Genomic DNA, 25002 nt, shown 5'->3' on the forward strand with positions numbered 1-25002 from the left:
GTACAAATGCGCTTTACACAATTGATGTGTGTATGGATTGGGATAACAGTTGTATGAGCCCCTAATAAAATGTTAAAAAAAATAAAAAAATAAAGACAATCTGAAAGAGAAGAAAAAAAAAAAAAACTATGAACAAATTCCTATGCACATGGCACATATCTTATTTTGAAGTAAAAAACCAAATGGGGCAAAAACACCCGGTGGGCCGGATAAATGTTCTTGGTGGGTCGCATGTGGCCTGCGGGCCATAGTTTGAGGACGCCTGCCCTAGACAGTCCCTATGAGCTGGAATTAATTAAGTGGCAGATTTGACTTATTCTTACATCCGAAACTCAGATGGATAAAAGGTATAAAAACAAATTAATGAATTCAAGATACTTTCTTCTCCACAACTGAGGCATACACATCATTTGTTTTTTTAGTAGTAACTCACTTAAAAGATGGTAAGTGATCGTCTATGGTCAACAGCTACTGTCACATGTCCTGCCCCCAGGACTCCCCTACCAAGGCTAGGGACTTCCTCTGGTACCCTGACCCCGGCCCCTCTTTCTTTCCTGATCCAAGAAGAACTCATTCAAGAAACACAGTCCCGGTGCCCTGGGGGGCTCCAATCAGTAGCTCTGATGTGACTGAGTAGAAATATGACCAGGACTGAAGAGAAAACTTAGAAGCCAGGGTGGTCCAGTGAATAGCGAAGGCTGGGGGGAAGGGGGTGCTGAGGGAGAAGCAACCTGGTAAACATCCTATCGCCCTCCCACATCCCACAAGGACTCCACCCTCACCCTTTGCCACTCTACCAAAGTCCTGCCGGTTCTACCCCTCCCCCACCCTGAATTAGGCCTCTATATCTCCTGTCTAGACCAGTGTATGCCTCATTCCTGGTCTTCCAACTTGCCTTCATCCTCAACACCTCCTGTAGAGAACCATGCCAGGCAGCGGACCTCTGCTCAAAGCCTTTAATCGTTCCTGATCCCCATGAACCTAACTCCTATGCATGGCCAACGGAGGACTCCGGAAGTTATCCAAACATCTCCTGCTCCGTCTGATCTCCTAACTCCATATTCCAGAAATACTGCAAGTTTCCTCACTCAGAGATGTACCATGGCCTCCCAGACCCCTTAAGCCGCACCTAACATAGCAACTCCATCCTGGTCACTCAGCAGGCACATTCAATAAATATGGGTTTAATGGATGCCTGTTGCTTCTGCTAACTCCAAGGTTAGTAGTTCAAAACCACAAGCCAGATAGCTCTACTCTGTCCTATGGGGTTGCTATGAGTCAAAATCAGCTCTATGGCAGTGAGTGTGGTCTTTTGAGACCACGAAGGATTACAGTATGGTAATAAATGGAACCACATCTTTTTAGGGAGCCCATGTCAGCACCAAAGTTAGCCACTGAGGAGAGAATTCGCTTTGAGGCGTTGGTGTGTTCTGCCTGGTACCATGAAGTGGTAACAAAAACTGTTCGTCAGCGGCCTGAAGGAAAATCTTTGAAACATCCCTCCTGGGCGCAGTGTTAGCAGCGCTGCTAGTTGGCAGGACTTACCCCAGAGCTTTCCCTGCACCAGCACACCAATTTTATAGGTCAAGTGTCAAGCCCAGACTACAGCACAGGAACACTCACTGGGGAGCCCAGAGCCTTCAAAAGATCAACTGGACACTACCAACAGAAATCGTTCTGGACAACTGCTCCTTCTTGTCTGAGGAAAAATTCTCTTGGGCCGTTCATGATCATAAATTGAGTATGAGTAGAGGTCTGGTATATATGTGGCCCACATGCTAACAGGAGCTTTATGTTTTATTCAGTTTTAAATTATTAAGAAAGGAGAGAATGTGAAGATGGGCCTTTCTTGGCAGACCTTTTTTGTCTTGAAGTCACTTTAACAAAAGATGATGCGAGTTGAAAGTAAATTCGCTCCTAAAACCCTCCTTGTCCTCTGATTCTCAACAGGTGAGTCCCACAAAGCCCAAGGGCAAGCTCTCTTGGGATACAGATATTTGAAATTAGCAATTCAGGGGGCAGATTTGTAACACTGACTTACACAACACCTCGCTTTGCAGGGAGGGAGGTGCCACTTTACTGGAAACTAAGCATCTGCCATGGAATGTTTTCTGTGGATTTAAGAGTTGGGCATATTCTCATAGCAAGCAACATAGCAAAAGTGAAGAAAGCAGGAGCAGGGGTTTCAAGTGTTCCTGGAAACATTCTAGGATCTTTTCCTTTCATTCTTCCCTTGACTTTCGGAAGCCTCCTGGTATTAGAAGGTCAACATGTGTGTGCAATTTCTGCTGTTGATTTCACTCATTCTGGTGGTGGTGGACTGCCTGACCACAAGGCTGCAAGTTCAAACCAACCAGCTGCTCTGTGGGAGAAAGAGGTGGCTCTCTGCTTCCATCATGATTTACAGCCTCAAAAAACCTCCCTATGCTGGTGCCATAGACTCAGAGCTGACTGGACACAAGTGAGTTTTGCAATATGTAACAGAGATTAAGTCTGCTGGCTACATGCTGGTGCACACCTGTGGCAATGATTTGAACCAGCAGCCCAGGAACGTTGAGGCACTAATGTTTTTAGCACTAGGCTCATGGGAGGCAAGGGGGGCTACAGAAAGTCTTTTCACTTTCCTTCTTGACAACAATGCTTTAGTCTTAAAGCTTTATTAATATACAAGTGAGGCTACGGAGAAATCAGAAGTCACACTTGTCCAGGTGGTCTCTTTCTATGTGGTCCTGCCTAATGGAGCTATAGGAATCTCATGCTGAGGTACCAAGGTGCCTCTTGAACAAATGTAAGATGCTTCAGGTGAGCATGATAAACCCATCAGAGGTAAAGGGGGTGGGGTGGCAATGGGGTGGGGAGGGGAGGAGAAGAGATGACTATGAATACCAACTACTAATAGATAGGGACATTCAGAGCATACGTTACTCGAATTTAAAAATACATACTACTTGGTATAAATGTTTCTAAGGAGTTCACTGTGTGACTTAATTTAGGCTGCATAAGTGAATTCTGGCTGCAGACTGGCAGAGCACTGTCATTCTACAAAGGAAAAATAAGGCTTACTCAGTGCAACGCCAGAGGGAAAAATAAGAAACTAAATACACACACACACACACACACACACACACACACACACACACACACACACAGAGAAATGCTGATGCTATTTAAGGAAGAACTTTCTAACAATCTGTGTTCTCCAAAAATGGAGCTGGCTGACTCTGAAAGCAGAAGTGTTCCAGCCAAGGCTGGGCGGCCATCTGTCCGAGACGGCTCTCTGGGTGAGCGGGCTGCGTTTGTCTCGTCTAAATTCTGAGAGGCTGGGCTCCAGTGGATGCGCTGCACAAATCACAGATCACAGTTAAGGAGGAGACGTAAGTGCACCAGGAGAGTCGTAGGTAATCATTTTAACCTGAGGTTCTGACCTTTCTCCTACTAAAAAACTAAAGGGGTAAAAATGACCACTGAAGCTATTCAAGGGAATTTACCAGAGTGCTCGCCCTGCTTTCATCCACTTCTGCCAATCTCTGGCCATCCCCAGCTTACACAATCTTCAGAAACCCACATACACGTGGGCAAGGAAGCAGACAAAACACTCAGGCCAACAATGTTCAGAATGTCTAAAAAAGGAGTTATGAGGCTGATATTGGCAACAACACAAAACACGAGGCTCAGGGAAATCTGAAAGGAGCTATCTGCCTGGGCTCCCCTCATAACCGAGCACCCCATGCGTCCGCCCTGGGATTCTTTCCAGTGAAACGCTTATAGGAGGGAACTACCCCATGAATGAAGACTTTCAAGGAATTAAAGCATTAATAGACTTTTCAAGAGTGCATAAAATGAAAGATTATGCAACACTCATCACTCTCTCTGTAAGTTCCTTTTTATATTTCCCATACGTCTATACCCTCCCATTACCCCCCCCCCCACCCCCCGAAACAAACTTTCCTTTGAAATTGTTAGTTGCATCACAGACTTGATTTCCAACTCAGAAAGACTCCACCTGGGCTTTCTGAAGTCATGGTAGTTACGGGATTGGATCTCCAAGTCTTTCTCCCAGAGTCAATAGGTCGATTTGAACTTCTCAACCTTTAATTACCAACCAAACACTTAACCACTGCACCATAAGGGATTATGCCCAAGAACAGATACAACACTTGCTCTGAACCCAAGTAAGAGTACCTTGGGTGATTATACAGACTTGTTTTAATAATAAACTATCGAGTGATAACCAACAGTCCCCCCTCAGTCTCATCAATCACCACTGTGCTCATAATGGTGTAACAGCACCTGTAACTGGAGGTGGCTTTGTGTCCTATCTCTGGACAAGAAGGGAGGGAGGGAAAGAGGTCCTTTGGAAGAAGTCCTAAAGAAATCCTGGCAATGAGATGCCTGAAGTAAGTTCCAGTGATCTCCCCCACTTTAGGGACCTCTGCTGGCCCCCAACATCACACAGGGGCCGGGCTGGTTGCCCCTTTTAATTCAGAACTGTGGGACGAGTCAGCATTCACTGAAGATGGGGAGGAAATTCACCTGGGCTCAAAGTGCATTGTGCTACCCCCTCTTCCTATGCAAACACATCCATGGGAGAAGATTTTGGAAGAGGCAGAAAATGATTCATGACGCACACCTTGGAACAATCTGATGGAAAGATACAGGCAGGACAGTGAAACGTTTTCTGAGCTTGTGAATCCCATTTCAGGCGAGGAGACAGAAACACGTGTGGGGGCCCGAGACACACAGAAGCATCAGCATCCATATGACTGTAAACTTTAAAATCAGCAGGAAACGACAAACCTGATTGCTCTCCATCCTGATCTCCTTATTTTGGGAGTCAAAAGAAAAGAGTCGGGGAGGCAACTGGGAGGAGGTCCACATTCACGGTTTAAGGAACCATCTAGAGATGAGCCCCTGGCTCTACAAAGAGCTCGAGGTTTTCTCTTGGCTTGACGGGGAAGAACATCCCCTCTGTGCATTGCCTGGGTCCTCACGGACAGGGCACTCACCTAGCGTGTCTTTCAGATTTTTCACGAGCGAGCCTTTCTTCAGGCTGTTCTTCCTCTCCACGTAATTGGACGGCACGTAGCCCGTCCTGTTGGCCACGTTGCGCACCCGCCACCACGTCTTGGAGTCATCCAGCAGCCACAGGCGCTCATTCTTCTTGATGTCCAGCTCCTGCTCCTGCTGGGCGGTGTAATCCCACTTCGCTATCACAATGACTTCCTCTGTCATCTTTCATGGGGTCCCTCTGCCGGCAAGAACAACGGGAGACGCTCGTTAGAAAACCACGCGGACGTTTCTTCCTGAGCACCCACATGAACAGCGTTGCAGTGTTCACTGCACTCCTGCAACCAGTTTTCTCCTGGTCCTGAGATACCCCACCCACCCCCAGCCAACCTTTTAATGCCTCGCCTTCAACACCCTTTCGTGGCTTTGTTTAGAAACAGCATCTAGATACAGCAAATCCTACGGTGCCGGTAAGTGGGACGTTGGGAATTCTGGGTGCTCTGCTGAGAACAAAACCAGAATTTCTATACACACACACACCCACTTTCAATAGCAGCTTAATTCAACGTTCCATTTGATGAAGCAACACCCACTTCCTTGCAGCAGACACGCTTACATCCATTTCCTGAGGATACTTGGAGTTTATGAACACATTTAATGAACCCCACATGGCCCATCAGTGAAAATACCTGTGCAGTAAGTACTAAATGCCGGGCAGGCGGGGGTCTGGGTTGGATCCTGAAAAAGGAGGAAAAAACTAAGGAAAACCCTCCTGGTGGGAGCCGAGGAACAGCTGGACCTTGTCTCTTTAACAGTGATGCTCCCATGTTGATCTTTTGAGTTTCAACACTCGAGACAGGGGAAAGTGAGTGAAGCGTGCGTGGGAATCCCCACCAGGTACTACTCTGCGGGGAAAAGAAGAGGCTGTCTGCTCTGGGAACATTTGCGGCTTCAGAAACCCTAAGCTTTGGTTCGACTCAGTGAGGACAGGGGACCTGCTTTTGTTTGTTTCCGCCCCTGGCTGAGAGGCACTCTCGTTTTTTTTGCAGGGTGGGTTTCAAGATTAGAGAGCGCACCTAGGTGTGTAACTCCTTGGAAGCGTTAAGTATGGTTTTTTAAAATAACATGACACTTTCTACCAGACACTAAGAAATTTATAAATAATACATGTTCTCTTCTATTGTGGATTAACTTCCAAATTTAGAGATAACAAACCTTTGGGGAAGAAGGATATGTTTAATAAACCTCATGTATAATGTATAAAATATCCAAGAGGCCATCGTTTACACAAAGCTGACTGCAGAAGAGGGCCATTTTGTTATCCACTTGCAGAAAATCTCAGGTGCCCAACCATGGATCTTTCTGGCCTGACCTTTACATGTTTTGAAAGTCAGACAGGAGACTTTTATTTTCTAAATAGTAAGGATAGAGGGTAGAGCAAGAGGAATGCCATTCAGAGAAGATTCCATCTGAAAACAAGACTTTTTCCTTAATTATCCAATTTTCAAAAAAATTAATAAGACCAATCAAGATCTAACCCACAGATTCCAGAGTGGGCTGTAACAATGGAGAGGGGGCTGCAAAGGCAGATACCTACACTTAACCTGAGCTGTGGGTTAGAGCACAAAAATGTTTCATTGCCCGGAGGGTGACTGGGTTGTGGTGATGTACTGAGTTTGTTTGTTTGTCTTTTTTCCGCCCCTTGGAGAGGGGGTGGTTGGCCAATTAGTTAGGGAACCCAGTATCTAACCCAACAAAGCTATGGCTTAAATCTCTCCTCTATGAACAGCAGTTAAAGTAAGGCGCTGGCGGAGGCATGGTTTACTTCAGGGCGCTCCTGCTTGACTGTACATCAGCATCACATGGGAAGCCTTACAAATTGCACTGACCCGGCCTCCCCACCACACCACAAAATCAACATCCTTGGGATAAGTTCAAGGAATGAGTGATTTTTTAAAAGCTCTCCAAAAAACTCTGACAGGCAGCGGGAGAGGAAAATCACCAGTCCCTGGGGTTCCGGCGCTAACCAGTCTGTTGGGTGTCCACAAATCCAGTCTGCTTCACAGAGACTTCATGGGACAGACAGAACTCTCCTTCAGGGCTTTCTTGGCTGTAATCTCCCCCAGAGCAGATCCCAGGTCTTTTATCAACAGGAGCTGCTGGCATCTTCAACCTCTCAGTTAACAGTGAGGTGCACTGTTAATCCTTCATCGCAGTCTGAGCACGCCAGAGCCACCCAGGAGGGAACACAGCCACAGACCGCCGCCCCCACGAAGGCTATCCCTGGGTAGCAACCAGGACCCCAGTGGTACACCCTCAGTGTCAGAAAGTGCAGACCGCCCGGGGTTAGAGACACCTGACACTGGACAACTCCTTCTCTTCATTATGGGATTTGGCCCCTTCTTTGAAGCTACTGTACGACCCCCCTTCTCGCAATAGCAATCCTAAGCAGGAGCCCACGCGTGGGTGGGAACGCCTGGCCCTCGGAACGGATCAGGCCGGCGGAGATATCACCTCCAGCTAACAACAGGCACCTCAGCAGAAGCTGTGCCAGCCCTCACACGAGGGGTGAGTACATTGAATGAATGACGTTAGAAATGTCCTACTGGCCCTTGGCAGAGAAAATGGTTTCCCCAGGCCTGCTCTAGAGGAGCTTATGTGAGGGGCAAGGCCTTTGGGGAGATGTTTCTTAGGTGCCAACAGGGAACATGAGTTATGTTCCCTTAAAAGTAATTTGCTGTGGCATGTACAATGAATTAGACTAGGAAGACACTGTCGATAAATTGCGTTTAATAAAACTGGACAAACTACCTTAAATTTCTCATATGGAAAAGCCTCCACAGAACAAAGTCGTTGACTACAAGCCACTACTGAAAAGTTAACTCAAAGATAATATCGTGAGTTAGTCTAAGACAGGGTTTTGAAGGCAAAGTCTAGAGAATAACACGTGTTTCTCACCCCAGCTTGAGAAAGTCAAGGACACCGAGTCCCCACCTTCATCGAGTGTAGCTGGTTTCAGTTTATCAGCCAGGTGTGGCGCACAGAGAACAGCTACGTATGAACGCATGACAGCGTACATGTCATTGCTGTTGAGGAATAAAAGTTAGCAGGGGCCTCAAGTTACACAAGAAACCCTAAGAAGGCTTTACCGACTAGGCTGCTTTGTCAAGCTTTAGAAGGGAAAAGATTAAAAGAAAAATAAAAACAAAAAGAAATTTCTCGGCTCAACAGTTTTCATCAAACCCCTAAGATATCATCAATCCTGCCCTAGGACCCTATTTTCTTTCTAAAAACAACCCTGTTTAGCGCTTTCTGCTGTGCTGCAGGTTGCTTATAATCGCCAGTTACCTACCACCCCCCAAAATGATCACGGCTAGGAAGTTGGGTAATTAGAAAATCACTGCTACTGAATCACAGGAACCTTTATTAAGCAAAAAGATCAAAATGTAAAGCTATTGCTTCTCAACATAGCCTCCCACCTAGGTCAGGACACTTCTGTGTCCATTTCTCTAACCCATTCCCGAAGCAGCTCTGGTGGCAATAGTGGTTTATGTAGTGGGCTGCAAACTGCAAGGTTAGGAGTTCAAAACCACCAGCTCTGTGGGAGAAAGATAAAGCTTTCTATTCCCCTAAAGATCTACAGTCTCGGGAACCCATACGGGTATTTCTACCCTGTCCTGTTGGACTGCTATGAGTCGGAATCAACAGCAAGGCAGTGTGAGTTTGGGTTTTTGGAGCCCATCCCCCCCAAATGCTTGCTCTTCGGTGACTACCACGTCAAAACTGCAATGTTGGCATCCAACACTCAAATCACGTTCCTTTTAAGTGTTGAGTTTGGGGAACAAAGAGAAGTGTGACGGGGCAAAACCAGGGTTGTATGAAGTATCAGGACAAGTAGGGTAGGGCTTCCCCAAGAAATTCTTGTAGCTAGTCTCCTTGTTACACTTGAAGAATGCTGAGATGGGGGCAAATGTCCCCAGTGAAAATTTCCTGGCCTTTATCTCACTAACGCAGTTTTCAAGTTTATGAAAATCCCATTTTCCTAATAAACTGCTGTGATCATTCATGTCCTTTGAGAAAATCTATCAAGATTACCCCTTTGAATGTCCCTCCCCCAAAACAGTCGCCATAACCTTCAGAGCTGACCTCTCTACCTTGACTTTAACTTGTCCAGTAGATTCTCCTGGAAGCCAGTTTTGATTAGACCCTTTTTGGGGGAGTGGGGTGGGGGTGGAGGAGAGGGAGACCCTAATGAAACTAAGTGTATCACTGAGAAAACATCAACAGCCACCCCATGACCTCAGAAACAGGCTTGAGTATGGTTGGTTTGGGATAAAACCCACCCATGTCCTGGCACTCTAGTTAAAAGTAACTTTTAAACTTACTCTCGTATTTCCAAAGTTGTCTTTGGACCAACCTAAATCATTTGGTCATAAAGGCAAATCGAAGACGGGTCAAAAATCTGGGACTTGAGGCTTAGCTGAACCATTTGCATGACTTGTGAGTCCACATTGAGTTCATGCTTCCTCAGTCCAATGGAGACAATATTATCTCCTTCAGGGCTCTTGGTAGTCAAGAGAAATAAATTGGTGTAGTACTTAAGACCCTGGAGTTTACAGTAGTTTAGCTTCACTAAGAAAGAATGCCTGTCTTCAACATGATGCTCTTTTAAGACCTGTTTATATGGGGTCAAACAGCAACTCCAAAGACTAGATAGGAAACTTGGGGAGCAGTGAGTGTATGCTAGTGTAGGGGGAGAGGATAACTCGGAAAAGGAGGCGCGAATGCTTGTACAATTCAAACAGGGTTATCAATGTCACTGAACCGTACATGTAGATACTGGTGAACTGGTCTATGTTCTGCTGTGTAAATCTTAATAAAAATAAAATCAAGTTTTTAAAGTGTGGGGTCCGTATCATATAGACCTTGGCTTAAGTCCTTGCTGTATCACTCACTATCCCTGTGACTGGGCTTATGTAAGCCCAGCAGCATCCTCTTCTGTAAAACAGGGATAACAGGACCTACAAAAAGGAGAGAGAAGTCCCCAATGGAATGAACTGACACCATAGCAACCACAAATGGCTTCAAATTACGGAGGATCATGAGGACAGCCAAGACTGGCCATTGTTGTTCTATTGAGCATCGCCAGCATGAGCCGATGTGACTGACAGCAGCCAACAAAAACTGAAGTCCCTCGTTCACACAGTTGTAAAGAGAGCACCAGGTACAGTGAATAAAAGAGGAGGGCAACTACAACATAACTACAGCTCTCTATACAATGCAGCACACTCTTTCAACGGCAGCTGGGTTAATGCTTTCTCTTGATTCCAGCATTTATTCAACCAGAATTCACTCAATGTTCACTAGTTGTCATGCATTCTTTCCTGGCACCTGGGGCTCCCTGGCAAGCATGTTGTCTCTCCCTGGTCCTCCAAGCCCTCCTCAGACATACTGCCCCAACCATCCCCTCTAAGTTAGTATCCCTGCCCTAGCCCCTCCTTCCCACAGGTCTTTGAGGGACGAGCCTAATATGCTTTCTGCCTGGATTTATACCTAGCTTTATCTGGCATGACCTGTTCAATGTAGGTAGTGTCCAGCAGACCCCATTATGTATTGATAATGGTTATTCTGCCTCCTGCCACCTGGTTGTGTGGGAAGTTCAAGGTAAGGGCAAACCAATGAGTCACTCTTCTGCCAGTAAATATGTTCAACCAGGACCAGTTACACAGCTTAACAAAAAATCCCAAACCCATTCTGTAATATAAATCTTAGATGTAGGGAATATAATTTACTGAAGTCAAAATACACACACACCTGCATGCATAAACACATAGATCAATAAAAGCAATCTAGCACTTTCCCTCTAGCATATTTATTTTATTTCTTTTAGCATATTAACTTTAAATGTCAGAAACAATGAATTTGTGTACATGTATTACAAAAAAACCCAAACTCATTGTCATCGAGTCGATGCTGGCTCACGGTGACTCTACCGGACAGAGTAGAAATTCCCCTGTGGGTTTCTAAGACTGGACCTGTTTATGGGAGTAGAAAATATCATCTTTCTCCTGTGGAGTGGCTCCTGGTTTCAAACTGTTGACCTTTCGGATCACTGCCCAACAGGTAATCACTACATCACTCGGACATCCCCAAATACACTGTCTGCAAGAAAAGGATTGGTTGAGAGAGTTAGTAGGTGGGAGATGATCTGTTACCAGGGTTCTTGGGGGAGCTCTGGTGGCATAGTGGTGCAGTACTCAGCTGCTCCCCCAGCATGGGCCGATCAAGCCCAGCCCAAGGAGGCTCCCGGAGAGGAAGGCTGGCCTGGCAATCTGGCCCCGTACACTCTAGGGGGCCAGCTCTACCCTGTCCCATGGGGCTGCTGGCTGAGTTGAAAAATCAAACTCAATGGCACATAACATCAACATGGTACTTTAGGGGTTTTTCCCTTTGTGATATCTCATGTCGTTAGACAATTGGAAGGCGGGATGCAGAAGGCCACAAACAACCAATTAATACACTCACTCAGTTTTTGTCGTGTCCCCCCCCCCCCCAATAGATGCAATAGGCATGGTCCACTACCTAAACCTAATTCCTGGAACCTGTGTTACAAGGACAAGGCAAAGGGCAATTCAGTTTGCAGACGGAATTAAAATTGCTAATCAGCTCACGTGGAGACCCATGGATTAGCTGGGGGCATGCAAAGTGGGAGGGGGAGCACAGGGTCAGAATGAGATTGAGAGATGCTGGCTTTGGAGAGGGAGGGAGGGGCCACAAACTGAGGGAGGCATCATTCTGAGAGGGATGGAGGGGGGGGGAGGGGGAGGCAGAGAAACACACACCCCACTCCCACCACCAACCCCAACCCACTGCCAGAGTCAATTCTGACTCATAGTAACCCTACAAGACTGGGTAGAACTGCTCCTTTGAGTTTCCAAGACTGCCACTCTTGACAGGAGTAGGAAGCCTCTCTTTCTTCCTGAGGAGCAGCTAGTTTGGAACTGCTTACCTTGAGGTTAGCAGCCCAGTGAGTACCCATTAAGCCACCAGGGCTCCCAAAGAAGCCGGAAATGAGGAAGGAAGGAAGGAAGGAAGGAAGAAAGGAAGGAAGGAAGGAAGGAAGGGAGGGAGGGAGGAAGGAAAGAAAGAAAAAAAGAAGATTCCTTCAGCCTTAGGACCTCCCAGAAAGAACCCAGCCTTGGTGAGACATTAATTTTCGCCCAAGGAGACTCATAAGGGCAGACTCTGGCCTCCACAATGGCAAGACAATCCACATGATGCTTTAAGACATTTTTCTTTGTGGCAACTTACTACCAAAAAAAGTAAACCAAACTTTCTGCCATCAGGTTGACGCTGATTCATCGTGACTCATAGTGACTGCCCCTGTGAGTTTGCAAGGCTCCTAACTCTTTACGGGAGTAAATATATGATTTGTATAACTCTTTTTAATATGGTTTAACCCCTGAATTTTAGATATATGAATTATGTCAATGAAAAGGTTTTTAAAACAGAAAAGGAAAATAACAAATGCTGGTCCTAAGGGCAGTCCAAAGAAGAGGGAATACTCTGTTTTCCCATTGATTATAATACTCATTACCCCACCCCTCCCTCTCCCCCTGTCACCTTTAGTGGATATTTAAAAATATCTAAAATGGTGAACTCCCATTAAGGAGACTTACTTGGGGAACAGAAACACCTACAACACCTTATTAAAATTGAATTATTAAAACTTCTTATTAAAATTTCAAGTTGTGTTGTTGCAGATGAAAAGACTAGCTCTAGATGCCCACTAATCTGACAGGAGTTGGCAAGACCTGTGCTACCCAGTGGGGCTAACAGAGAGGTCAGGGGGTTTTCACAAGCACTGTCACTAATTACAGCTAATACGCTTCAACCTTTAACTAGGACACAATATGGAATCTAGTGGCTGTTCCAACATTCAGTAAGTTAATTAAGCTGTGACAAAAATCAAGGTCTTACTACTTTTCTAAGGCACCAAAACACACTTAAAGGGGAAAACAAACAACAGGGCAGTGCTCAACATACCCTTTTGAATACAGAGTGTGAGATGCCACCACGGGGTGCCCTCCAAATGGCTGCAGGGTACAGGGTTATAGCCAGAGCAATTAACATGTACCTTGCACCAGCATAAGACAGTATTATATGTATTTGTGCTCATTACACCTTTACTGCAGCCTTGCACATGGGGACTTTACCCAGACGTATTTTATAAATGATAAAACTGGGGTGTAGAGAAATAACTTGCCAAGTTCACGGTGCTAGAAAGTGATTCAGCTGGGATCCCAGCACATGGGAACTAGTGGGTTACTTGTGGGGTAACCACGAACCAGCAGTTCGAAGCCACCAATGACTTCTCAGGAGAAGGCAGAGGCTGTCTACTCCTGTGAAGATTTGTAGCTTTGGAAACTCAGAGGGGCACTCAGTCACAGTGAGTCCCATAGACTCGGTGGCAGTGGCTTTGAGAACTGTCACATCACAAAGCCTGTACTTTATTATTCTCTACTGCCTGATACAACGGGTTGTAGCAGAATCTTGCTACAGAGCCAACCCACACTCTATTGCCCTGCCAACCCAAACCAAAAACCAAATCCCAAGGGCAAGTCAATAAGAAACCCAACCAATGGCCCCTGAGTCCTTTCTGAGGCACTATAGCCCGAAAGCACAGAGTAGAATGGCCCCATCTTTTTTCACTGGGCCACTGGAGGGTTCAAACTACTGGCCTATTGGTTAACAGGCAAGCAGTGAACAAGCATACCACCTGGGTTCCTTAATGGTAAGGCCAACACCAAATCCAAACTCACTCCCATCAAGTCCATGCTGACTCACAGGGACCCCCTGTGGGTTTCCGAGACTGTAACTGTTTACAGGAGTGGAAAGCTCAGTCTTTCTCCTGCTGAGCTGCTTGGTGGTTTTGAACTGCGGACCATGCAGATCGCAGCCCTACTCATAACCACCAGGCCACCAGAGGAATAGACAGTGAAAAGGGCACTCAAGATCCGGGCAATCATCTAACTTCTTTGCTCCCCTTTTGCTGTCTGCCTGTCCCAGGCCTTCCCTCCCGCCTCCCACTGATGAGCCTGTCAAACCCTCCCACCGCTGGCCAAGCAGTACTTGTGCCCAGACCTCTTACCTCTAGACCCGAGGGCCACACTTGGAAGTACCTGGGCCTTTCCAACCATGCACAGAAATAACTCCATAACCCCAGGCCAGGATTTCAGTAGCAATTTCAATGAACACCATTCAGCAGAGATTTACGCCACATAATTTAAATGGATACTTCTTTTACCCAGGAGTCTCAGTGGGATTTGTTAAGGTGATGCTGTGACTAAGCATTGGACTGTAAACCTAAAGTCAGTGGTTCAAACCCAGCAGCTGTCTGATCTTGTAAAGATTTACAGCTGTGGATATGTGAAACAGCAGGGCACAAGCCACACTTTAAGTGATGAGGGGACAAGCCCACACTCATGAGCAAATGGGAGATCTTCTAGAACAGCGTTTCTCAACCTGTAGGTCATGACCCCTTTGGGGGTTGAATGACCTTTTCACAGGGGTCGCCCGATTCATAACAGTAGCAAAATTACAGTTATGAAGTAGCGGTGAAAATAATGTTATGGTTGGGGGGTCACCACCACATGAGGAACCGTATTACAAGTCGCGGCATTAGGAAGGTTGAGAATCACTGTTCGAGAAGAAACAGAATTGGTGATGAGGGGGCTTCAGCTAAACCAAAACCCAAACCCAGCTAACTGCTATCGAATCAATTATGACTCACAGCGACCCTACAGAACGGATTATACCTGCTCCTCTTGGGATTTGGAGAGTCCAAATCTTTCCAGGAGCAGACAGCAGCATCTTTCTTCCATGGAGTGGCGGGGTTTGAACCACTGACCTTGTGGTTAACAGCTCAGTGAGCAGCACACTATGCTACCAGGGTTACTGTGAGAGGCTGTTTTACACATAACTTATCGCTCTTGTCATGATCGAGTTTACATTATGGTGGCCTTTCTAAACTTCATGAGAGGCTTAGACATTTGTCACACTGGGAGGAGGGTTATAAATGTTAAATGATGCCCAAATACCACGATGCTTGAAAATCACTGAAAAGTTAAATAGTTTCAGTCAATGGAATTCCAAGTAACTTGCACTGATACTGCCTTATCAAAATGAAGGGTATCATCCCAATGAAAGAAATATTAGCAATGCAGAAATAGCTAATTTTTGTAACTTAAAAGGATCCCTGGTGGTGCAGTGGTTGCACCTGGGACTGCTAACCGCGAGGTCAGCAGTTTTAACCTGCCGTTCACTCTGCAGGAGAAAGACTACGCTTTCTACTCCTGATGAGAGTCCTACCCTGTGCTGTAGGGTTATGGGGAGTCGGAATCGACTCAATAGCAGTGAGCTTCGTTGTCTGGTTATTAGCACTTGGCTATCTCCTCCCCGTCCCCAACCCCAATATTACAGTTGTAACTTTCCTAACTTAAACATCTACTTCATGAACATTTCAAAATATAAATGCCACGGGCATCCTCAGATCTTCAGCTACATTAATCACTATTCGACCTTCTCTTCTTCCCATTTTCTTATTCATGATTCCCTGCCTTGTTTTGACGTGCTACGCTGAAACAAGAAGCACAGTGATTAAAAACAACACACCGCAGAGGATCTGGGTCTCATAATGTTCAAATGTAACTAAGCTGCCAAAATCATTTTAGTCCTTCAGGTTTACAAGGCTTGTGTTCACATTCCTAAGCTGTGGATCTGGTTTAGATTTTCCTATTTAATGGGAGAGGGAGTTCTAAAAAGGCTGTCTGTACCCAGCATTTGTGGACCGGGACCCTCAGCTCACTTGATGCTGTACTGTTCCCAGGATATGAGTTGAACTGAGCCTGTTTTGAGTTTAATCCCTGCACAAATACCTCCACATATGGAAATGGAAAGACGAATGCAAGTTTTACTTTTTGCAAATGGATTCTTTTGCAAAAAGGCTTTCACATCATGCACGGAAACAGAATTAGGAAATAAAAACTTTCAGCATCGTCAGCTGAGTAAAAAACTAAACAAAACTTTTTTTAAGTTTTAGAGTTGTAAAAAAAATTGGAAAGGTAATAGATACATAGAATTCCTGTATGCAGCCAGGTTTCCTGATCATTTACATCTTCCATTAGAATACGGTAAATTTGGTATGACGATGGACACTGTATTGATATATTAACTGTAATCCATCCTTTATTCAGATTTCCTTAGTCTTTACCTAATATTCTTTTTCTGACCCAGAGTTCCACCCAGGAGACGTCGCATTTAGTCATCAGTCTACTTAAGCTCTTCCTGCTTATGGCGATTTCTCAAACTGTCCCGTTTTCTTGAACGATCGTGACATCTTTGAAGAGTATTGAGCATATATTTTGTAAAATGTTCCTCATTTAGGGCTTGTCTGTTTTCTTGCTCTTTCCCCACCACCATCCTACATTAAAGTAGGGTTAGATTTTTGGCAGGAAAACCACAGAAGAAGCATGTCATTTTCTTCAACTCCTATGACAGGTGCACACTATCGACATGATTTAACACTGATGAAATTGCCCTTGATCACCTGGAAGGGGTAGTGTGTTTTGTGTTCGTCTACTGAAGAGTTGTTCTTTTCATCCCCTCTCCAGACCATACTGTTTGGAAGGAAGGTGCCTGGTGCAGCCCATCCTCAAGGAACAGGGAGTAGGGCTCCATGTCCTTGAGGGCAGAATGTCTATGGAAATTATTTGGAAGAATCTGCCCAGGAGATCTGTCTTTTCTCTCCTCCTGCTCCATGTCCCTATTCCAACACACCCAATTGCCTCCTAGAGATCAGCAGCCCAGAGCCTAAGGCCCACTTCAAACAAAACATGTCCAAACTCTAAACAACCAAAGTTCCAGTTTCCTGAGTGATTGGTAGCTTTAGATAATCACCATCTACTACTCCAGTCACTCACAAGGATCTTGGTGTTATCCCTTAGATATAGTCTCACTCATTCACCAACCAAATCACCAGTAGCTCACCTTTGTCTCTAATCCAACCATTTCTCTCTCTCTCTTTCACTGCTCACCCCTAGTCCAAAGGATCACTGCTTCTTGTGCGGACCACTGTAAGTGTCTCCTAATAACTCTGTCCCCTAAGTCCCAGTTTATGTATCCTATAGGAGCCTGTATATTTTGAAACCTGAAGGCAACTGGTGCCACACCACTCCTCTGCTCAAATTCAACTACGGTTTTTTATACCACACTAGAATAAAACCCAGAGCCTTGATCACGGCCTAAAATAACTTAGTAACTTTCTCCAAATACGTCTCCTGCAGCCAACTCTCCTCTCACTACTTGGGGCCTTTTCACTTGTGCCCACTGCCGGCAGGGTTCTTCCCCCGAACGTCTTCGTGATGAGCTGGCCTGCGAGCTGAGTGGTCGGCAGTTCAAAACCACCAGGAATTCCTCGGAGAGAAATACTGGGTTTTCCACTCCCCGTAAAAAGTTGCAGCCTTGGAAATCCACAGGGGGGCGCTATGAGTCAGCACTGACTCGCCGGCAGTGAGTCTGGTTTGATTCTTGACTGAAGCCAATTCTGAGGAGCCACTCCTGCAGCACTTATCTAGCACTGCAGGTGCCTCATCCAGGAGCCCCTACCCTTCCCTTTGTTCCAGGTCATTCCCTGAACTTCCTGCATGTTGGCATTTACTTATTATCAAGGGCGTCCTCACAAGATGTAATTCCTTGAAGACAGGGGCTTTGTCTCGGCACTGAACAAGTGACACAGCAGGCAAATCCCACCTTCAGTTCTAACAGTAAGGAAAGGACCAGCGTGGATCCCAGTTGGAAGTGGGGCTGGTCCTCACCTCCCATTTCTCTATCTTCATCACCAGCCACCATGAGCAGCAAGCACACCCTCTCTCCAACCCCCAGCCACCTGGAGCTGAACTAACGCTGCAAGTTAGAAGGGCAGGCTGTCCATGCAGAACCTTCTCCAAGTCCAGTCATCCCACAAGTAAGAAAGGAGGGCTCTGCCGTTTAGATGGCCAGCTAGGAAAACACCATCCCCTGCTAACTCTTCCTGTGCATTCATTAATTCCTTGGAATAGCTCATGGGCTTTCTACAGAACACCTACACGCATATTTACCCACTCCTTATAATCAGAAAGGATATTGAATCTACATACGACATTCATTGGGAGGAGTCAAGATGTGAGGCCTCCATTGACCCCAAGGACATGCCACTCTCTTAAAAACACATTCTCTTGCCAACCAATAAGCCTTTTTATTGGCTTCATTGCATAGTCATGCATGGCCAATTAAATAAATGAACAGGCATCATGCCCCACCTCCCCGCATCCTTCCTGGGCTACATTGCCAGGTGTGGCCTATGTAGGGCCCAATCACTGCATTCTCAGGCGCTGAGGGTGGCACATTACGGTGGTTGACATTGTGTCAACTAAGCTAGCCCATGATGCTCAGTAGTTTGGCAGAGCTTCCAGAGTCATCTTCCATTTTGCAATCTGATGTGAGTAGCTAGCTGGTTGGAAGGGGAGTGTCCCTGGTGGTGCACCTGCCTCTAGGATACAAATGGAAGTTCTATCAAAGCTCTTTTTCTTATTCCCAACCCTGAGCGCTTCTTGTGCCCGGTCCTCTGATTCTTGGGGTGTAAGCCTGCCACCTGACCAACCCATTTGGAACTTGCCAGTCTCCATAACTGCAGGAGTTATTTCCATGAAGTAAATTTACTTACACACACACACCCACACACACCACTGATGTTATACCTGTAGGAAACCTAGATTATGACGTGCATGTGAAACACACAACTTTCCTCTAGTTCTTTGGTGCTTCCTTCCCCCGCTGTCATGACTTCAATTCTACCTTACAAATCAGAATGACCAAAAAATGCACACTGTTACAGACAAGAACCTGCAACACAGGGAATCCAGGATAGATAAACCCCTCAGGGCCAACAATGAGAGTAGAGATACCAGAAGGATTAGGGAAGGGTGGGTGGAGAAAGAGGGAATCGATCACAAGGATCATCCTAGAACTCCTTCTTAGAGGGATGAACACCAGAAAAGTGGGTGAGGGGCAATGGAGGATGATGTAAGATATGAAAAAAAAAATCTATAACTTATCAAGAATTTGTGAGGGAGGGTGGGGGGAGGAAGGGGAAAGAAATGGGGAGCTGATATCAGGCACTCAAGTGGGAAGAGAATGCTTTGAAAATGATGATGGCAGCATATGTGCAAATGTGCTTGACACACTGGACGAATGTATGAATTGTGGTAAGTGATGTAGAGCCCCCAGTAAAATTTAATTAAAAAAAAATAATAAAAAGGCATGCGTGAGTACTCAAAAATATCTGGGTGAAGGAATGAATGGCCTGGTCTCCACCACCATAGTCAACCCGGGAAGACAAGATGACCAGAGGTTATGATATCCTATATTGAAATCATAATTTGCTACTGGATCCAAATTTAAGATGATTCATTTAAAACAATTCCACCTTTTTATATATCCATTATTTATCTACATGGCTCTTTAATCCATATGATGGAGGCTATAAAAGAATTTCCATTAAATTGTATACCATGTAGCTACTTTGAGCAAAAGGGTAAAAATACATAGAATACAAATCAGGTCAATAATGAGGATGGATCTTCTCTTTCTAGCAAGTAAGTTGTGCAGCAACAGCTATAAGAAAGATAAAAGTTTAGCAAAGCTTATTAGTTATCGAGAGGGCATGTCTTAAGACTAGATTATATATAACATGACAAAAATAATGTAAATATGAGAGGGCGTCAAAAAGTTTGTGGAAAAATCCCATTATCTTTTCATTCAATTTTTCCATGAACTCACTTAAATACATATACAGTATATATTTAAATCCAGCACTTAAAAGTTTTGTTAATTTATCTTTATTGACCCCCCCAAATTTAATTTTAAAATAGGCTACTGAACATTGGAAAGATATAAAATGCATCTATATAGCCTTCTCACAACAAAGGGGTGAAACCCTTAAAAGTTTACAAGTACTGGTATCTATCTTCTGTGAAATAAAAGACGTGTTTTCGTTAAAGAGAAAAGCATGTAGGGACTACCCAAATTCATCAATCAAAGTAAGATGGAATATACTTGTAACGAATGGTTGGTTGCACATGGGCTGCTAACGGCAAGGTCAGCAATTCGAAATCACCAGCCACTCCACAGGAGAAAAGTGGACGTTCTATTCCTGTGAGGTTACAATCTAGGAAACGGGGCGGTTCTCCCATGTTCTATAGGGTGACTGTCAGTCAGCACCGACTCGATGGCAAGCATTGAGACACTTGTAGTAAGCGGATGCCAGCAGCCCACAGCAACAAAGGACTGGCATCTACCATCTGTAGAAACTCCCGTAACTCAGTGAGGAAAAGCCATCCACGCAGTTGGAAAATGAGCCCAAACCACAGTCATTTCACAGCCCAAATGGAGGCTGAAAACGAGTGAAGCTAGTCACAAAAAGAAAAATACTGTGTTAGATAGACCACTGGTAAAAAGGGAAAAGAAAAATATCAAGGTAAGGGGGTTTTGTTTTGTATTTTTAAATGGAGGTAAAGGTTTGTTTGTTTTTTTTACCAAAAGAAACAGACCGATGGTGCCCTGGGGTGGGAGGGAAAGAGAAGCAAGAGGCTGAAGGGCAGACAGACATCGACTTGGTGAAAGAGAAGATAACATCCCACAAAAAGGAGCAGGAGGAAAAAGGGACAAAAAAACCAAAAATCTGAGATGTAAACCTAATTCACCATCAAAAAGCTCAACAAGAATAAGCAGTTCAATCCCATTCACAAGCGGCCACCATAAAACACCACTTTATGCTAAGCAGATAAAGACTAAAAATTTGCCAATGTGAGTGCTAGGAAAGTGATGAATCAAGTGGGAATCCCCATGTTCTGCTGGAGAAAGTAAGATGGAAATGATTCTGTGATGCTGAATGCTGTCGCAATTTACAATCTAGTGTTTTCCACTCCTGGTTAGACAGTTTTAGTTAAACAGAAAGGCACGTAGGGGTTACCCCAAATTCCTCGATCAAACTCAGATGGGATACACATTGGGCTGCTAACTGCAACAGTGACTGGTACAGCAACATGCAGAACAGCGCTGCTTATGATAATTGCTTGAAAAATTAAATCAACACGAAAAAGGATCAGCTGGTGGTCAAATCATACAATTCCTGTCCATCAGCAGTGGAAGTAAACAAGTTACAACTCTCCACCTTCCTACAGAAGAAACGAATCAGGTTGTGTAGGAAAATAAATTGCTACCTCCATGAAGTACAATTACTTGGCATGGCTCGTCTATCCACCAAATGACTAGGGGTAGAGTCAGGATTGCCATTCCACTGGGTTAAAAAAAAAAAAAAGAGCTATCTCAGAAGCAGGAGAAGAGATTCTCAGAACCACCACAAAATTAAAAAGAGCCAGGAGCAAAGTGTGTCCAAGATTCCTGTGTAGAGAAGTGCACACGGCACCAGATGCCAGAGCACCAAAGACCATGTAAGAGAGCAGCAGCTTTCTTAGCCTACAGCAAGGGTAAAGCTGAGTGCCTTCCAGGAGGTGGCTGTCTTGCAGAACAGGATGTCCTCTGAGCACTCATAAGCACTAAAGGAGATTTGTAACACTTGCAATGCAGGACAGAGGCCAAGGGACCACACACTGCTAAAGATGAGAGAGAGAGAGAGTGAGATCTGTGATTGCAGGCATGGCTGAGAAGAGGCAATGTGGACAAATGAACTGTTTCTTTAACATTTCTGATCCTGAGGTATAACCTGTTAACTTCCCTAGTAAATCTCATAGTTATGCGTATTGTCTGTGGGTTCAGTGTGGCCTTTACAACAGAATACTAAACATAGTTATAATGAAACTGTTGCATGTGGCCTATATAATGGCAAAGCAGTGGTGTATAGAATCTATACAAATTCCTACAATTCATTCAGAAAAAAAACAACATAATTGGAAAATGAGCATAGAAGTCGAGTGCCGGGGGAGGGTCAGGTAGTGTCAGAACCAGGTAAAGAAGGTTGGAGAGTTGAGGCATATCTAACCACAGTCTCATAGTAATCATCATTCGGCAGCTGTGAAGTTGGAGTCTCCTCCCCCTTTGGGAAGTTAGGAGGCCAAAGTCTCCAAGCCATTTTCACAGCCACACGGCACAGGGTTCCATTTTCCTCAGGCCCCAAATCAAGCAAAACTAAACAATGTTATTTAGGTTACCCATCTTTATGTATAAATAAGTAAATAAATTAATTAATGGAGAACATACAATCTCCCTTAAAGAAATTTAAATAAATGATGGAGTTACTCTGCCTCAAAGAGGTGAAGCAGAACTTCCCATTCCATGAGGGCTACCGTAAGTGACTTCCTTCCGAAGAGTATAGTGTTGCTGTAAAGAGATGCAGTCTCGGAAACACACAGGGCAAGTCTATCCTGTCCTATACATAGGTCACTATGCATCAGCACCAACTTGATGAGTGTGTTTTGGGTTTGTTGTTGTTGTTGCTGCTTTGATGTTTTGTTTTAGAACCATCTCAGATTCACAGAGAAACTTGGAATGACAGTTGTTTCCAGAGAACCTGCACATAGGTTCCCTGTCACTATCCTCTAACTCCATTATAGTAGTTATTAGCAATTATTAAATCTATGCTGTTGCCACCTTGCTGTAGCAAAAACCTTTACTTTGTTAGGCTTGGCTTGATTTTTTTACTTAGGGTACTTTTTCTGCCCTGGGGTCTCATCTGTCATGCCACGTTGCTTTTAGTGTTTATGTCTCTGGAGACTCCACCGGACTGTGCCAGCTTCTCAGGCTTTCCTTGCTCTTAGTGATCTTGAACGTGAGCAGAGTGAGCCCTGTGTAGAAGGTTCCTCAACTGGGACGGATCTGATATTTCGCTCATGGTTTAAACTGGGGCAAGGGGTCTTTGGTAGGATGACTACAAGGTAAGGTGTTGTTCTGATCACTGGATATCACAGACATCGTTTTCATTATGACCAATCACCGTTGAGGAGCCCTCGTGGCATGGTGGGTATGCTGCAGATGGCTAACTGCCAGGTCAACAGTTCAAAACCACCAGCTGCTCCATCGGAGAAAGATGAGGGTTTCTGCTCCGATAGCGTCACTATGAGTCGGCAATGTCTTGAGGGCAGTGAGAGTGAGTCCTCCCATGGAGCAGCTGGTGGTTTTGGAACTACTGACCTTGGAGTTACCAGCCCAACAGAAAACCACCACACCACTTGGGCTCCTGTCTTAGTTGCTCACTGTCAAGTCAAAGCGGACTCATAGCGACCCTATAGGACAGGGCAAAAGTGCCCCATGAGGTTCTGAGACTGTAACTATTTACCAGAGTAGAAACCCCCATCTTTCTCCCACAGAGAGATGATGTTTTCAAACTACTGACCTTTCAGACCGTAGCCCACTATGTCACCAGGGTGAACTATAAAATGAGAATAAATTTTTAGGGAGAGAAGAATCTGGGCAAAGACCATTGTATTAATTCAGTTGACATCATAGAAGTCGGTGGTTCTAGAACAGCCTCAACCCCTACTCTCTGATGTCAAGAGGACAGTTCTTCAGAGAGGCCCTTTCTGTGGCTGGCACTAAGCTTTGGAAAAGAGCAAGTCTAGGATTGCACACAGCCGCTGGAAATGCTTAAGCAAGCGGCCCATTTTAGAATCATGCTCTAAATGGGAATAAGACACTTCTGGCTTACTAGGAACGTTTTGGCAGGGGATCAGGGGTGGTTAATTTATATATTGTCATTTAAAAATTTTCCATATTTGGATAGTCATATGTGACAGCCCTCTTCACTGGCACAGAATCAATTCTGACTCAAAGTGACCCCGATAGAGCAGGGTAGAAGTGCCCCTGAAGGTTTCCGAGGCTGCATCTCTTTCCAGGAGCAGAAAGCCAGGGATAATATAACTTGACCTCATAACCATCATCTAAGTTCCAACCAAAATACCTGGAGCAGTGGTTCTTCCTAAGGCGGTGACCCTTTCATACAGTTCATGTTGTGGCGACCCCTCCCCCACAACCATAAAATTATTTACGTTGCTACTTCATCACTGTCATTTTGCTACTGTGATGAATTGGGTGAGTCCTGTGAAAGGGTCGTTCGACCCCCAAAGGGGGTTGCGACCCACAGTGGCACTGAGCCTCTCGAGATCCAGTTCTGAAAAACAAGATTCAATGATTTGGGGTTAATCAGAAGATACCAGGACCCTGCCATTCTGGAAGTGCCAACTGTGACCACCCAGTCAATACAATGTAAGGGATTCAAACCTGATGGCTGGCTATGTTAGCGAGTAAACCTAAAAACGCTTCATTCATATACATGATTTGTAGAACAGCGGGGCTAGCTTTGTCACCTTTGAAAAAGTGATCACATCCTCTCTGTGCTTTGGGCAAAAAATAAGGGACACACATGACACCCCTGGGAAGAGCAAATCTGACTTCCCTTTCCTGCAAAAAAGGGCGGACTCTGTGGTGCAACTGCCTCACTGCCCCCATGTCATACTTCCTGAGTGTCCGTCATGCCCCAAACCAGAGGTTTCCCTCCCGAGTGGAAACTGCAAGGAGTGGCAAGAAATGCCTCCATTTCCTGTATGTTCCACACAGCTACAGGGCCCGGTGCTGCTTCCTGTGCGCCAGTGACGCTTCATCTGGGCAGTGAGAACAGGCTCTCCGCTCTCACAGATGAACTCACTCTGACGACCACAGGTCAGGACTGCCAGGAGCCATGGCAGTTGGTCATAAAATGCCATTTCTAAACATTTAATGAATTGTCTGAAGTGTGAATGCAGGAAAACTCTCCATAAGAATGTGGTGAAGCAATTGATGTATGTATGGACTGTGATAAGAGTTATATGAGCCCCTAATAAAATGATTAAAAAAAAAAAAAGAATGTGGTGAAGAAAGCTGATGGTGCCCGGCTATCAAAAGATA

The 25002-nt window shown here is 45.1% G+C and overlaps 1 protein-coding gene across 2 annotated transcripts in view; it reads right to left on the reverse strand.

The window, feature by feature from the left end:
• Positions 1-25002, reverse strand: part of NCK2 (NCK adaptor protein 2) — a 138111-nt gene that overhangs the window by 54904 nt on the left and 58205 nt on the right. For both annotated transcript variants that reach the window (XM_045283884.1, XM_004704331.2), the window contains exon 3: positions 5007-5248. In XM_045283884.1, coding sequence (XP_045139819.1) covers positions 5007-5232 — 226 coding nt within the window. In that variant the 5' untranslated portion in view covers positions 5233-5248. The remainder of the gene's footprint in view (positions 1-5006; positions 5249-25002) is intronic.

This window comes from Echinops telfairi, unplaced genomic scaffold, assembly GCF_000313985.2.
Source record: "Echinops telfairi isolate 266 unplaced genomic scaffold, ASM31398v2 ScPeMD7_7467;HRSCAF=8505_1, whole genome shotgun sequence".
Lineage (NCBI taxonomy): Eukaryota > Metazoa > Chordata > Mammalia > Afrosoricida > Tenrecidae > Echinops > Echinops telfairi.